General features: G+C 45.5%; 1 protein-coding gene across 2 annotated transcripts in view; it reads left to right on the top strand.

Annotated features, from left to right (window-relative positions):
- Nucleotides 1-17284, top strand: part of TWSG1 (twisted gastrulation BMP signaling modulator 1) — a 283080-nt gene that overhangs the window by 32913 nt on the left and 232883 nt on the right. For both annotated transcript variants that reach the window (XM_069613391.1, XM_069613392.1), the window contains exon 2: nucleotides 7131-7292. In XM_069613391.1, coding sequence (XP_069469492.1) covers nucleotides 7170-7292 — 123 coding nt within the window. In that variant the 5' untranslated portion in view covers nucleotides 7131-7169. The remainder of the gene's footprint in view (nucleotides 1-7130; nucleotides 7293-17284) is intronic.

Raw genomic sequence — 17284 nt, 5'->3', positions numbered from 1 at the left:
GAATTTTAACAGACGTAATACGATGAAACTTTTACATTGTGTGCCATCATAGCGAACAATAAAAACGGAAGACGTTGACAGTGGAATATGCCTCAGAAAATCGCTCTGATTGGGTTATTCTCCGTGTGCATTCTCAATTGATCGAAAACGCGCTAAGAGCGGGCAGAAATGAACTTTTAACGTTTTGGTTATGAGTTAAGTGTATATAAAGGACCTGAAAAACCTCAATCTGAAAAAGTCCTGTGTAGTAGAACATCAAATGTTAATGGTCTGTCTGAGAATGAACAAAGAAGACGCATCCTCAAGGAAAGATATGAGAGAAGACGATCTGAATCTGATGCTAACAGACTTCACGATGAAAAGTCGCAAAGATCGACAGCTTTGACAGAAACCCAATTGAAACATTAGCTAAGACCAACTGCAACCTTTGAGGAGTGTTAATTAATATCTTGGAACACACAAGGCTTCCTGCATTTATTTCAAGAGGATGAGTTAAGGAAGGGAAATTATTCAGTAATATGCCTATAGGAAACCTGGCTGCGCGAAATTCCAGTGTACGATGGGTTACAGTTTTACTAAATGCAGCCATGAAAAACGCAACTGGCCGTCCTTTCTCTGGCCTTTTGACCATGGTAAAAAACAAAGTAAATTGGGCTGTAATTAAATCGTCAAACCCAAATATTTTTGTCCAAGGAGCGATTATTTAATTTTCCTATAATGATAATAGCACAAGAGAGCAGTTGTTGATTGTGAACACATACTGGAATCCTGCAAAAATTTCCAAGTTTATTTCGTCAGTTATGTCTCCGATTGACGATTATGTATGCGTTGTGCAATTCCAGCATACAATCATGTGTGGCGATCTGAATTTTTCTTGGGTTGACAGCGGGCATTTAAAAGATATATGAATAGAAACCCGAAAGATGGTCGAGGCAAACATCGGATGTGAGACTTAGCCATTAGAAACTGTTTAATGTTGAATGGCTAGACAAGCGGTGACATCCCGGGTAGACATACATGGCATAGGAATGGAAGCCATAAAACGCTCTATTTACTTCAAGTAACTTCTCCCATTAAAATAATAACTGGTTATTACAAAGATGACCAACAGCAATCACGACGCAGTAAATATGATTTGGGAAACCATACTAGCATCGGTTGGAGATCACTAGGTGGGCGAGCTGGAAATAAACCAAGGTCTAAACCGTATAAGAATTAGCCGGAAGGATATCGCTGACTTGTCAACAAAATGATCAACCAGCGATACAAATGGTGCGAAAATCCTTGACTATGGTCCACTATTATTACAATTTAAAAGAACCGGAAGTGGGTTCAAAGTCGACCATCACAAGCACCGATATCCTTATAGCAAAAAAGTTGTTGAGGCAAAGAAAAAATTGCTGTACGACATCAAGATGGTGAAGCCTTGCAATTCTGTGCATTTCTAAAGTGTCATCAAAACTAACGAAATTGGCTGATCTCATTTAAATTAACTTGCGATCAAGAGCGTGCTGAAGCAATGATTAAACTAATTTGCAAGTAAAAATAGGGAAACCGGGGCGATAATAATTGACTCATCAACTCAACACACACGTGTACTGGAGTAAATAGACGTGTGGGTAAAACACTTTACGAATGTGTTCAAAAATCAGATCCCACGTAACGTTGATACATGTATGGAGAAGATAGTACCCTGGAAAGTATGTCTCACCAAAGATGAAATAAAAGATGCAATTTCAAAATTAAAAAACTCTGGTGCGGCTGGCCCAGACGCTTTATCCAATATAATGTTAAAGAAGAATAAAGAACAATGGGCCACTTTTTTGGGAATTCTTTTCAGACAAATCTCCATAATGATGCAAATTTCTGTAACTTGACAATCGGTAGTAGTTGTGCCGAACTTACAAAAAAGGAGATTGTGCCTTTCCGACCAACTACCGTCCAATTTGCTCTGTTAGACGTCATTGGTAAAGTGTTGTCCTCCTTTTTGCAAAATACGATAAGCCAAATGGGCTACCGATGGTGGAATAATACATGCCAGACAAACGGGCGCTATCTGTTTATCCTATCTACTCAAACTGCTTTACTATCCACTATATCCCTCCCTTCTCACTAAGTCTGGTAAGAAGGAATTTAAAAAGGATGTCTTGGCCTCCAACCCAGGTCTCCCCATTGCCAATACCTATTCCAGCGCTTCTGCCAGACAAACGCTCACCGACATCCTCTTTGTCGTTCCTTCGCCAGATCTTTGGACCCCTCATATGATCTCTGTGCTTTGTCCTGTATCATCCTCCTCCTCCAATTAATGATGGCACCCTTTGGGAAGTCTGTATTGATTCCTTTGACTCCTCCTGAGTCATCATAAATGTCTACCTAAATGGCACTGTCATGGTGCAAGGCCCTCAGGCCAATCTCTGTCTCTTTGATAGGCTGTTCTCTCGCCTCATCAACTTCCTCTCATCTCCAGCTGTCCCCTACTCCCCTCCCTTGGCTACCTTGGCCTTTTCTCCTTCCCCCTCTGCCCCATCTCGTGCTCCCTCTGCAGGGCCTACCTCTGATTTGTACCCCTCCCCGGAAGGTCTTTAAGGCTGGCAACCTTCTTCATCTTGCCACCCTTAATCCTCGGTCCGCTGTCAAACACTCCTTCGACATCTGCCACCTCCTTGAAGAACTTGACCTTGATGTCCTTGGTCTTACCGAGACATGGATCAAGGCCAGCTCTGTCACGAGCTTTGACACACTCCTCCCTGGCGGCTACAAGATCCTCTCTGCCCCAGATCCACCCGGCCCAGAGGGGGTGTAGCCCTGATCTTCCCTGAGTGAATTCCTGCCTCCATCATCCCCACTCAGACTTACTCCTCTTTCAAATGCCTTGTCTGTAAACTCTGTCTCTCTCCTAGCCACTCCCTTACTGTTGCTACTCTCTACCGGCCCCCTGGTCAAGTCACCTCTTTTCTCTCTGAGTGGGCAGACCTCTCCTCCGCCCTCCTTGCCTCTACCTCTCAACTCCTCCTCCTTGGTGACCTCATCATCCATCTTGATTCTCCCTGTTCCTCATCTGCGCTCTTTTGCGACCTCTGTGAGTCACTCTCCCTCTCTATCCTCCCCTTTGGCTTGACTCACTCTGCTGGCCACACACTTGATGTCTTGATCTTCTCCTGGCCTCCCCCTATCTACTCCCCACACCACTCCTCTCTCCCGGAGTGATCACTGCCTCCTCTCCTCTCATCTTCCCATCTCCTCCCCTCAAGCCAAGCCTACCCCAAGACTGCCCCCCACCTTCTCGGGCATCCGGCCCATGAAGCGTGTGTCAATCGAGGCTTTCGCTGCCACCTTCTCGCCACCTCCTTCACTCCGGGCTGACTCACGCCCTGACACAGCCCTGTCTCTGCTCTACTCCTCCATCTCTGCTATTCTTGATGCTCTTGCCCCTGTATGTATGCACCAAGAACAAGTCCATATTCAAGCCTGTGTCTCTGCGGCATCTAACAGCTTGGCCGAACTCTTTAAAATCTGCAAGGAGCTGGCCAACCCTGCTGCAGTATCCACCCTTCCTCTCAGGCTCTTTGCAATGACCTTGCCTCACACTCTATCTCTAAAACCCAGGACATCTTGACCACACTCTCCTCTCCTGCTCCTCTACCCTCTCCTTCTCTGCTTGTTGACCACCCTTAGCTACCCCTGACTCCTCCCTCTTTCTCTCCTGATGAGGTCACTAGACAAGTTTGATGTATCAAAGCCTCATCAAAACAGGTCCATCCATGTTCCTCTAAAACCATAAGGACCACATCGATACTCTCGCTCTGGCCCTTGCCGATTTCTGCAACCTCTCCTTTGCCTTTGGATGTTTTCCCCTCCCCTTTGAAGCACTCCCTTGTGCATCCTCTCCTCAAGAAACCCGCAGCTGATCCTTCTTGTCCGGCTAACTATCGCCCAATTTCCATTACTTGCTTTTTGGGTAAGCTCCTGGAAAAGCTTGACATCTCTCATCTTAACCTTCATTCTAACTCTGTTGGCTCTCTCCATGACCACTAATCCGGCTTCAGAGCTGCCAGAAGTTCGGTAACTGCTCTCCTGAACATCTGTGAAGACCTGCTCTCCAACCTTGACTCTAACATTCCCTCTGTCCTCATTCTACTTGATCTGTCCTCTGCTTTCGACACGGTCAACCATACCACCCTGCTCAATCGTCTCCGTGACAACCTGGGTATCACCGATCAGGCTCTGACCTGGCTGAACTCTTTTCTCTCTGACCTACCCTCCCAGGTACAACTTGGGCCCTTCCTATCTTCTATCTCCTTCTCTACCTGTGGTGTCCCCCATGGGTCTAACCTCTCGCCCTGGCTTTTCAACCAATACCTGGCAACCCTCGCCTACTGCATTTCCATTTTCTGCTCAAATGTCCAATGCTATGCTGACAACTCCCAACTCATTTTCAGGCTTCCTTCAGCCACCTCCTCTCCTTCCCTCCTCTCTGACTGTCTAATCGCCATTCAGAATTGGTGTGCCACCAATGATCTTTGTTTAAATGCCAACAAGACTGAGATCCTCCTCATTGGTACACCCTCTCCATCCTTTCTGCTCACTCTCTGGCCGGCCTCCCTTGGCCCTCCTCCTGCCCCTACCTGCGAAGCTAGAGCCCCGGGGGTCATCTTTGACGCCACACTTTCCTTCTCCGCACACATCTCTAAAAGTCAAACTTCTTACTGAACCTCCTCAGAGGTACTCCTCCTTTCCTCTCCTTCCCTCAGAAGCTCACTGTCTCTCATGCTCTGATTCTCTCTAGGTTGGACTACTGTAACAGCCTCTTTCTAAATCTACCTGCCTCCACTCTCCGCCCTTTACAACTAAACCAGAACAGGACTGCGAGACTTGTCCTTGGCCTCAAGCCCTGGGATCGTATCTCCCCAGCTCTAACATCCCTTCATTGGCTCCCAGTGGATGCAAGGATTAAATTTAAAACCCTTTGCATTGTCCACAAGGCTCTCTTGGGCCTGGGTCCAAAATACCTTCAACTATCCCTCCGTAAATGCCTCCCCTCTCGAGCCCTTCGCTCCTCTACCTCCCTCAGGGTCAGTCATTTTTCAAAGAAACGAGCTGGGGTAGATCGGTCTTCGGTTGGAGCCTCCCTTTGGAACTGCCTCCCTGCCACCTTGAAACTTGAGGAGAACCATCTATGGTTCTGGAAGCTCCTCAAGATCTTTCTCTTCGCCTCTACCTTTGCCCCTCTTCTCTCCTGCTGATCTGCTTTCTCTCTCGGCACTGTTGCACCTGGCCACCCTCTGTCCTTCGGTCCCAGGTACCTGCTCACCCTGCCACCATCCTGCACTGCCTCCTGGCCAGCCCTTGCACTGGGGACTGTATCTGTACCCATACAGCCCCCCCCCCCAACCCACTCTTCTTCTGCACTTATCAGATACACCCTATCTGACTAACCTTCACTTTGCCACTCACAGGCTGCACTACCACTGTTTTTGATCACCTTATTTACTTATTATTCATCTTGTTCTCTCCTATGCTCTGCACTTTCCAGTTTCTCCCCCCGCCCCTCCCATGCACTTTCCCCCTTTTCCCTTCCCCATACACTTGCGCGTTCTCAAGGTCACTGGGCCTAGTAAGATCGCTGTTTTGGTTTTCTCCCCTGTTGCTCTCCCTTTGCCTGGTCGCCCTCTGAAACACGTGTGTACGAGCACGATACGATATTTTATTTATATCATATTGTTTAAGAATTATCACACCTGAGGCTGCAATGGGGAACCTGGGAGGAATGTTTCCTGTCTACTACCTTATGATATTGGGCCTATTGGTTCACTGAAGTGATTTGGGCCGTTCCACTGAGACAGCAAGACCATTACCTTGTCAGGATCAGCCTCAACCTTGTACCCTTGCTTTAGTAGGTTTGTATTTTCTCCATGAGCTGTAGGTTTTAATTGGTTACCTCTAGAGATGCTCTCAGATGACTCAAACATAGTCCACCACATTTGATCTCTTTGCCCTCTTTCTCCCACTCCTCCTTGAGAATCTCCAAGAAGGTTTGTCTGTGGATTTGTCTGAAAACGATGCATGTACAACGTGGTGCCGGCCATGTTCTAGTTGTACGGGCCTATCAGGGCTCAAGGTGGTTCTGCTGCAAGCTCTCACCGAAGGAAACCTCGAGATTATTCCTCCTTCCAAGCCCTCTTAATCAGATCTGTCACTATGATGTAATGGGGCAGCTTAGCTTCCGGAAGGTAGATCACTATTCCTCCTCTTCAATATGAACGTTTTACCGTCACTCTGTCTCCACTAAGTGCTCAAAGGTGCCATCTAATCTCTGAGTTTGATTGTTATTCCATTGTCCTAGCAGTAGGCACTGCTTGCCCCAACGCAAGGCTCGTCAAGCAGTCTCTGTAGTCCATCTGCCAAACTGCCTGCTGTGATGTCCACCCTCCTACTGGTGTCTTGCCGTCTCTTGGGGGGGCCTGTCTTACACCTTGGCTTCGGGGGGGGGTGGGAGGTGTATGCTGTATGCAGTGAATTCTTTGATGGCCCGGAGAGTAATTAGCTGCCAATTCTGCAGGTCTAAATTGTGTGTGCCACCACCATGTCTTCCTCACTCCCAGTGCTCTTCTTCCTCCAAATCCACTGTTTGCTAGAGATTTCCACTGTTTGTAACAGAATGTTTTCAGGATATGCAGAGGGATACTACTTTGCATCCGGATGTTGCCCACCTGGTCACCTGACTGTTTTTGCTGCATTTTTCAGTAACCCGGTTAATTGTCCCTGAAAAATATTTTTTAATCTTGCCTAACCTGGCCCACCTTTTTTTTTAAAAAAAAAATGTTTTTAAAAAATGAGGCGAAAAATACTGCTTGGCCACCCTAATTTCAGACAAACCCACTACATTTCATTACATCTAACGGACAGTTGCTGACGAGTTACTAGAATGCACACCATATGTTAATATATTGGCGTGATCATAGCTTCCTATATCGCACATTAGTGGCTCAGTGAAAACTGCTGATTTTGACCCCAAAGATCTTAAGGCTTCTTGGGATGGAATGGTGGACTAGACCACTGCAAATGTTTATGAATAATGTCCGATCCAGCAGTTGTGCTTCTGTTAATTATTTTCAACTTTTGTATTTCAGTGATTGAAAAGCTGTTCAAGTGGACCTTGGTGCTAAATCATGAGGTCACCATACATAGTATTCACTGCAGTTGCTGCCGTGCTGTGTTTCTCTTGGATCCTGCCAGCAAGGGGCTGCAACAAAGCTCTGTGCGCTAGTGACGTCAGCAAATGTCTTATACAGGTACGATGGAGCTCTTTCGTGTTGGCTGGTTCATCTAAATGATCAACACATTTTGCCAAAAGGAATTCACAATCGTTCAAATGTATGCAAAACGCAGTGATTCTTCTATGCATTAATATTTCACCAAGTTATGCGTGGCTTTTTGCACCTCAAAGGGCCCACTGGTTTCTGTGCTTAGAAGGTATTTGGATACTCTTAACCATTTTCAAATTAGTTTATGGAACGAGAAATATGAAACACGTTTTGTGGCTTCACTATTGAGCGTGGGGCTGTTGGCATTGTCCTTGTCTGGGAAGTTGTGGGGGCGAGGGCCTAGCCTTAGCTCATCCTACACCAGGATGTTTGGGTGCAGACCCTCCTGTCCCTCTTTATCTGAGACTCGGGTGCAGAGTGAGGGATCCCTGGAGGTGGGGTTTGAGCGGGGCTTGAGCAGGCCAGAGCTGGAGGTTGACACGCAGGGGATGGAGGTTGCTGCGGCCTTCCACAATGGCGCCGGGATGCGGCACCCAGTGCAGAAGGATGGGATCCCGGGTAGCTAGGGTAAGGCCTAGGACCACCAGGGACTATGGAGTAGAAGGGCGTGGTTTAGGGCCCTATTCAGCGGTTCCAGCCACCCATACATGCTCCAGATCAAGGAGGAAGCTGGAGGGAGAGGAAGAACCAATTCCCCAGGAGAGGAGGGGGTATTCGGGAAAGGGCTGGGAACAGAGAGGTGGGTCATTTGGGTGAGATCAACGACCGAGGCAGAAGAGGACCAAACGACCAACAGCAGGTGGAAACAAGTGGCGGTGTGTGCAGCAGACTGGTGCAGGTGAAGTGCACAGCTGAGTCTGCGGCGTGGATGTGCATGGGTGGGATACATATGTGTAGAAAGAGAAATAAATAGGAGTGTTTATGAAGTGTAGGTGTGAATGAAGAGGGTGTGGAGAGGTGATGATAGAGTGGGAGGAGAAGGAAAAGAATGAATAAGAGTAAGGCGGATTGAAAAATCGGAGGTATAAAAGATTGGTTGGGGGCTGTTAAGAAGATGAGGCAGTAGAGAAGGAGGTTAAGGTGAGAGTGAGCATGACTGACATTAAACGGATCCACCAGAGTGCAGCCAGCTTCCCCACCTCGCTGTAGAACACTAAGCAGGGTTAGAGTAGGGAAAACTATGGAGACCCTGGGGGAGTGGGTGAGCCTGCCTTTAGACAAACCACCAGAGCCTAAGACCATCGATTAAGATGGTAGCGGTTACCGTCATATTACTAATTGGGGAGGGGGGATACGGAGGCTTGGACTAGTGTGGGTTCCCCAAGGTAGAATAGCGATGTAGTGTGCCTTTTTGTGGACCCCCCCCTCCCCTTTTTGCCAGCTGCTGCATTGAGTCAAGGAACTTGCCTTTGTCTCCTTATTACATACAGACGGTCCATATACTTTGTGAGCACTGTAATTAAAACCTTTGGACTGTATGTAAGGCTAAGCGTGTTTCTTTGACGTCTTGATAAAGTCCAGTGCCTTTTTTAAATACTAGGAAAAAGGTTGTGCATACACTTGTAGGGGCCATTCCAGTCCGTATACATTGACAGTATATGCTCGAAATTTAGTCAAAGGTTGTTTAGGATTGCAGTGCAACTTTACAATATTGGCAGCCATGCTTGATGCAGAAAATGCATATGGCTCAATTGCTTGAGTTTTTTTCTTTTCTCTTTACTTCCCAAAATGTGTCACCCCCCTCCCCCTCTCCGTTCCACATCAAGCATTTTTATCCAGGGTCGAAAGTGGAATTCATGGTGCAGGAGCTGGATTTTCCTGGACTGCCTGAAAGATGGCAGAACTTGCTTTCATGCAAACTGTTGCATGCACCCAAAAATATACGTGCCTTGAACCCCTTTTCTATTGCTTTATTGCTAGGTCTTGTACTGTATTGCGGTTTCTGGTGAATGCCCTTTCTTGCCATGTTTCTTCCCCTTTCACTGTCTCTTTAAATTGTTTTCCCTTTTTATTTCTTTTACATTGTTTGTGTCATTTCTTCTATCTTGCTGCTACCTCTCCTATCTTTGCTGCTACATCACAACTCTACGCCTACATCTGTTAATGCATTAATCTCTCTTATCTCTGCTGCCACCTCCTTTTCCTGTAAGGCAAATCTGCTCACTTTTTCTCTCTGCAGAAAAAGGCACCTAATGCAGACATACAACAAAGCTAACTTCCAAATCACATGTAGCTTAGAGATGTGTGTACAGTACCCATGACTATTCATGCTTGCATGTCTTCTAAAGGTTTACTAATTCGCTTTTTATGCAAATTCCCAGATACATAGAAGGTATATTTGGAAGCAGCAATTTGCTTGGAGAGCCAAATGCAGTTACTGGAAGCTGTTGGTGTCAAGCTAACCAGGCCCTTTCTAGGAGCTAAACGGTGTCCAGCAATTTCAAAACCTGCTATTAAATTACTGGTTCTCGAGAGGCTGTTGAAAGGCACACCCATTAATTTAACATAGAGCAACCAATTAGATGGACACCCTTGGCCATACAACTTGGTTATTAATAATTATTGCTGCTACCATGAAGTCACCATTGATGTTTTACAAGAGCAATTAGAAAATGTGTTATTAGAGTGGTATACGTGTTTTAGGGATTTTTATGTGGTTTGAGCAGGGGATTGTAATGTTGATTGTTTACATCCTCACGGGGATGAAGGCCAACACACCTCGAGCCGTGGCACACAGGCTTCTAGGATTGATTTTTTTTTTATTGTTGTTTCAGAGAACCCGAACCTTTATTTTAAAAAAAAATGTTACATTTGATTTTACTATGCAATCAGTTAATGGTGCATGTGGGTGTGCCGAGTGATCACAATATCCTTATTGGTCACTGTCTGTATCCAGTGTCGGTAATCGCGGGGGCGTCTCCCTCAGGTTAATGTAAATTAGAGAAGGAATAGGCGCTTTTTGTGTAATAAGATTGCAAATAAGTTTACGCATGTGGTAGGACAAATTCAGGGATTTTACTACTGCTGATAGATCCCTTCTGTGTACACCTTGAAATACCTCTGAAAATAGAGTTTACAAATGTTTACTCCTGATTCCTTGCATAATAAACCTCAAAGAACTGGGGCTTACACGACCGAGATACAGGAGCTAAAACCGGTGATGAGATTAAATGTGTGATATTAAGAATTCTATTGAAAAAGGATAAGGTAACTGAGTTGATTCATCAGGAGGGACGGAGATCTGAAAACAGAATGATAGTGAGACGCCATCAAACGCATACGCTGGAGGGGGAATTGATGCTGCAGAGTCTACTCCAAAAATCAGATTCTAGCTACTGGAAATTGGTAAATACTGGTGTAAATTTTCAGCAAGTGGTACAGGAGAATTCTATACTTGAGAACGTCTGGATTAGCCACTTTGAAAATCTATATTCTCTGCCCAGTCAGTCTGGATTTTTTCAAATAGTTCCTGTTGCTTGGAAATTGGAATTTGATTGCGACGATCTGTAACTGCGAATTAAGAAGTGCAGTCAATCAAGGGTCCCTGGGCCAAATGGGCTGTGTAGTTTAATGTTTTAAGGCAGACACTGCCTTTTGATCTTTTCTCTTGTATGACCTATTAAAGGAAGTAGTTGGGGAGCGTAAACTGCCCCTCTAGTGGAAAACTGAAAACATTGTGCCTATTTATAAAAAAGGGTAACAATTGTGACCCTGGTAATTGCAGGCCCATAGCCTTGTTAGACATGGACTCACATCTTCATGTCGTTGGGATTGAAAGATCTAAAGGCTGGGGCGGATTCGTGTGGTATCCTGAAGCCCTATCAGGTGGGTTTCCGAGACAAAGTAGGCACAGCTGGAGTAGTTGACTATATTCAACAGTTAGCATGTCAAAAGGATTAACCTATAATTTACACCATAAAGTTAGACTTTTCTTTAGCTTTTGAAAAGGTAAACCGCAAATTGCTATGGCTTGAATTACAAAAAATTGGTTGTGCCCTCCCATTTGCTAAGTATCCTCATAGAGCTCCACAGTAACACTTCCTTAAGGGTTGGACTCAGTATGGAAACATTACACGTGCAATCCCCTCGCACCCTCCCTCACCCACACAAATGAGCAAGACTCTAATAAACGATTTTAATTTATAACCAAACAAAGACCCTCCTACCGCAATTTAAGCATTTTCACATCTGTTTTGGAAGATTTTCTTTAAAGCTAGCGATTCAATTTTATGAGGCATCTTTTCAGTGACTTTGATTTTGATCCCCTCTATGGAGGGGCCCCCTGTGTCCCCCTCGGGCTGTCCCAATGACCAGTATAAAATAGGAATTAGGCTTAACATGCTTCAATGCAAACATTTTATGGAAAAGGATGCAGTAATATGAAAGATTTGTGAATCCTCCGCCTAATTCCATATGTAAGGTGCTAAATATTGGTAGTGCAAAAAATCGCAGAGCCCCTAGACAAGGTCTGTGGCATGTTGGGACCAAAGCTGGGCTTAAATCTAATGAGTTCCACACAGATCTTGTGCAAAGTAAGAAAAAAAAATATGGAGGCAAGATTGATCGAACACAGTGGATACATTTAGTTCCTATGAAAGGTATAACGACTTAGTGAAAGGGCAACAGGCATTGGGCTCTCCTGCGGCCTACATTATTAAGTTCACTTTGTGGAAGTTCACACCACTGTATTGCATTTTCATTTTAACTTGCTTCCGACTGCAGTCAACCGATATGTGTAAAGATTGTTATCGATGGCCCTGACAGTTGGAAATGTGAAGCAGGTTTGAGACACTATATTACTTGTTAGTTGAGTGCAATGCTACGATTTGATCTACACAACAAATATTTTCTCAAGTATGTGCAAGATTATAATTTTTCTTTTATAACATGCTTAATACCCAAGATTGATTTCTGAGCGCGGGATCAGGATTCAAACCTGTGTTGCGCTGTGTTGTCTTGCTTCAAGACAAACGTGTTGCTGCCATGGGAGTTCTTAGGAGAAAGGGTTTTATGGATTATTGTTCATTATCCATGCTGATTGCACTTTACCATTTTCTTGCTGCTATTGGATTTGTGAATTTAAAAAAAGAATTCTATGCTGATTGTACTTGATCAATATCTTTCTGCTAATGGATTGGCAAATCGTCAACATATTAATTAGAATTTTGAGTATGTAATACTTTATTTTTGATTACTTTATGTGAATCTTGATTTATACATTTTCTCTATCTGCTTTTTTGTCATGTTGTGTATAAAGGTTTGTTTCAGACCAAATGATGCAATAATAATAGCTCTATGTATTGAGCTCTGGATCCACATGTAGGAAATCCAGATTCGACTCGGCTGGGCGCCTTCAGTGTTGGACCCGTTTAGGTCCTTTTTTAAAAGCCCCATTCCTCTAGTTTAAAATTCAGATTTTATGTCGAAGGCGAGCATTATGCTTCAACTTCAATTTCCACTCTTCAGTTTCAAAACTTCATTTTTTGACATTTTAATTTAATTTTAAATATAACAAACACAATAAGTCATAACTACAAATCCCCATAAATCTGTTCCATCTAGTAGTCTCTTGGTCCACTTCCTTTCCTCTGGACCCTATTAGTCACTTCTGCCCAGGTCCTCTCCTTTTTCTGCTCTTCATAGTGATAAGTACACCTTTCTGCTTCCTCTTTTATTATCCCCATTAACATTTGCTACAATTGAGTATGTCAAGATTGTATTATGGCATTTTATATTATAGGTGTATCATGTCATTATTCTGGGAATAAGTAGACTGATTTTCATAAAGCAGTGATCGTGAAGTCGCCTGACAGGCTACTAGGTAGGACCGCTGTTCAAATGCATAACTAGGCACAGCAACGGCAGTGCACGGAAACGGCAGAGCGTTTAAGGTAAGTGTAAGCTGGATCTGTGAGTGAGTAACTCACTCGGTCAACCGGCTCGCGCTCCCATTACAAGACAATGCCCGGCCCATGTGCCCGGAACACCTCCAAGGAAAAAGGTTCACCAGTGACGCTTTGGGCTGCGCGCCCGGATGCACGCAAGAAGGCGAGTGCCGTCAGACTAGCCACTGAGCCGCACAAGAACACAAAATCGCGGTGACACAGTACGGAGTAGATGGCTACTTCGCAGCAAGCAGGGTAGTGATACACATAGAGGCTGTCATGATCTCTGCTTCCAAAAGGTCAGGACCTACCCAACTCCCTTGGAAGCAGACCCATAACCCAGGTTCCGAGTGCCAACCAGTCCCAATTGGGACCTTTTGGACCCTGTCCTGGCGTCAGTGGCACCAGGCTCATAAATATGCCCAGTCCCAGCGCTGGAAGCGCCGGGCTCATAATGCTTGGGTGGACTTACCTGCAGCAGACCATGCTGCTTACTTACCTGCCAGTTGAGCCTCTAATCCTCTTCTGTTTGGGACTACTTTTCCTGTTGGGTGGGGCAGGAGCCACTCCCTATGTTCAGAACACTGGAACTCTTCTGGAAAGCAGGAACTCTTTTCTTACCTAGGCGAGGCTGTGGAAGGAGACACCTAAGCACTACAGGAGGCTATTTAAACCACACCCGATGGATGAATCTTGCTTTGTGTTATTCTGCATCCTCTGCAGCAGAACGCTCATTGTGTCTTGTGCATCTGATCCTGGGCCTAAGGGAAAAAGGCTTACCATACTGAATCCAATCTTCAGCAACACCTATAAAGACAAGAAAGAACAGGTTAGCACTATGGTCTTCAGTGACAGCGCTTCTCTTAGCTGGTCCATCGGCTGTCACCAACGCCTCGCGCTGCATTCCGGCATCTGAAAGACAAAAGCTTACCAACTCTTCGCACGCTCCGGAGGCCTTCGGCGCTGCATCCCGCATCTGAAAGACAAAAGAAGGTGCGTTTAAAGACATTGGGTAACTTTATTACTCACGTGCCATTACTCCTTCCCACGCCGAACCCAGTGGGTATTCCGGCACCCTTCAGCAGCTCCGAACTTGTACCTGCAAGATAAAAGGACAGTTAGTGCGCATCGTGAAGCAGGCAACAAGCACTTACGTGCTTCCAGGCGCTTCTATTCCTCACACAGGTTCCATCCTCAACTCACTTCACATCATTACAAAAGACTTTTAAAGACATTTGAAATACTCAGAACTTACCGTTCGTGCAGTAAACGACGGACAGCAGTCCTCTGAGGTCAAGAGGCCTGCAATATCCAGTGAAGAAACTGGTTACGGCACCGTGCCCCGAGGCAGCTGGAGAGCTCGGCGTTCACTTACCTAAGGTGAGAGCGTTAACCTTTGGGGTTCTACAGGAGAAGAGAAAGGGAAGAAGAGAGAGACACCCAATAACCCCAGTTCATTAATCCCATATTTTCTATCTGCAGACATCTTACTCTTCGAGTCAGACATACAGTGCACAGAGGTCCAGCCCAAAGAGCCAACCGTGTGTTACACATCACCTTTGAAGATACGGTATTCGCCCAGTCAAGACCGGCGCCTCTGCGGGAATCAGGTGAGCGTTACAGAGGACCTCAGAATCCCAGAGCCCAGTACTGGGAGTCAAGACAGCAAGACTAGTTCTTCCCAGCAAGGTGCCGCAGAACTAGAGGTCGCAGAGGAAGAGGCTAATTCCAAAACCAAGGTTCCCACGCAGGTGAGGGCAGCAAAGGCAATGTGTTTCTGGTAGATCGGGAAGACGAGGTGCGTCCCGTCCTCGTTTTTAAAGGAGCTCAATGGGTGGCTAGTTTACAGACATTTCAAGATGGAAGGATTGCACCTTCTCAGAGACCTGGTCTGAAAGGGAGACTTGTTAGTAAGGATGGACTTGAAAGACATACCTTATGGTTCCAGTTGCTTGCAAACACTACATGTACTTGAGCTTCCTATGGCAAGATCAGACATGGCAGTTCAATATCCTGCCATTCGGTTGCTCATCAGCGCCCTGGGCATTTATGAAAATCACAAGGCCAGTAGCAGTAGCCATGAGTGAGGGAGGAATGATGATCTAGTCTATCTAGACACCATTCTCATCCTGGCAGCGAACGGAGAAATGCTGCAAGTACAATGAGAATCAAACCTCTATGCATCACTAGGATTCATCATCAACCTAGAGAACTCCGAGCTAGTGCAGTGCCTGGAAACTTATGGAATTACTAGGATTTATCATAGATAACCAGGAAAGTGACCCTGGAACTGCCAGTGCTCAAAATGAGAGAAATAAAGAAAGGACTACAAGCTAGCAATTCTCCGACGTTAGCAAGGATAGTAGGGTTTCTGGCAGCCTCCATTCAAGCGGTATTTCCGGGTCCCCTACATTACAGAGAGTTACAGAGATTAAAGATGAGACGGCTCCAGGAGGGGCTGGAATATCAACAGCTAGTAGTATTCCCCTTGGATCAGGAAGTAAGAACGGAATTAGAATGGTGGCTATAGAAAATGTAGGGATGTAACGGGCAAGCCATATTCGGAGATGTTCCAGAATTGATTATAGGGTCAGGCGCAAGCAGTTCTGGTAGGGGAGCAAGATGTGGTCAGTTAAAAACAGGTGGCAAATGGTTGTAAGGAGAGCTACACCTGCACATCGACTGCCTAGAGCTATTAGTGCGTGCCCCTTTGCAGTGAAGAGATTCACGAAGGACAAAGCAAATTGTTGTATCCTTCTCTGAGATTTTTCAGCCGCATAAGGGTGGGGGGGGGGCGGCCCAGATCCAAGATGTTCATGGAATTGGCACTACTGCCTAGACGGGAGAATAGCCATCACAGCAGAGTATATTCCGGGACCTCGGAATATGGTGGTAGATTGAAATTCCCACTACCTTCATGACTCCAGCGACTGGATGCTGCACAGGAGTGTTGTTGTGAGGCTAACAGAATTGTGGGGTCCTCTAGGGCATATTCTGTTCGCATCCAGATTGAACAGGCAAATGGCAGATTTTTCAGCTGTAGATCGGATCGAGAAGCATTGGGAGCTGATGCCTTCCTGCAGACATGGTCGGGGGCAGTACATTACACCTTCACAAGTGAACTCTTACTCCTAAGAGCCCTTTAAGATGAGGTAGCAATACTCCGAGGTGGATGAGGATGCAGAAGTTACTTGAACATCAATAATCAAAACGACTCAGGAAGTTGGCAAAGTGCTTTCTGTTTTAATATCAATTATCTAAAACGGGGAGTACAACGGGCATCACCCGATGTCGCACAACTCGATCTGGAATTTTTTTTTAAAAAAAAAAGAGCTCTCTTATAACAATAATTCGTCACTGCTGACGACATACTATGTGGCAAACTACAAAACTTATGAGTACCTGTGGTTGGCTCTCGGTGAACATCTAAGTATATGTTCTATATAGCCACCGCGTATGATTGGATACTTAAGTCAGGTGGGCATCAAAACCCACCGCCAATAACTGGTCATCATTGTCGTCACTAAGTACACAACGATCAATTGGTTCTTCAAACTATAGGGCTCTTCATTACATGGCCCACTATGATTGGTTTGGCACCATTGTACCCCTCTCAAATATTCCACATGCTAGCAGCACGCAGGCTACCATCCCAGGTGCATGGAAGCTCGGCGTGATCATGCCTCCCCTCCAATTAACCCACATTCCATCAGCACTCCTTCAGTTTGTCAGACAATTAGGCTTTTGAACTTGGCCTTGTTACTGTTGACTTTGTCTGGGAAACAAAGGGAGTATGGCTTCACTGTCTTCTAGTTTCAGCACAGCCTGGCCAAAGCTATTTCGATCTCACCCATGTGACTTGACAACCACTCTTTTTGAACCATTTGCAGCATTTAATCCTATTAAATGGTGAACTGTAGAAACCTTTAGTGTTTTTTTTCATGCTGCTTCAAGCAGAAGCGTGTTCCTTTCTCACATTCACTGTAGCCTTCTTGACAGGCATCAGTTTCACTGTGGTGTTATTTCCTTGGTTCTGGGCCAGCCCCATCTTTTCTGAAACTTGCCTTGCCATCAGTAATTTTCAACTGCACCACTCATTTGAAAGTCTTTCTTGTGCGTGAAGTTTCAGGCCTG

Source organism: Ambystoma mexicanum, chromosome 5p (genome assembly GCF_040938575.1).
Source record: "Ambystoma mexicanum isolate Mex_15411 chromosome 5p, UKY_AmexF1_1, whole genome shotgun sequence".
Lineage (NCBI taxonomy): Eukaryota > Metazoa > Chordata > Amphibia > Caudata > Ambystomatidae > Ambystoma > Ambystoma mexicanum.
This window is presented reverse-complemented; position numbering and strand designations above follow the sequence as displayed.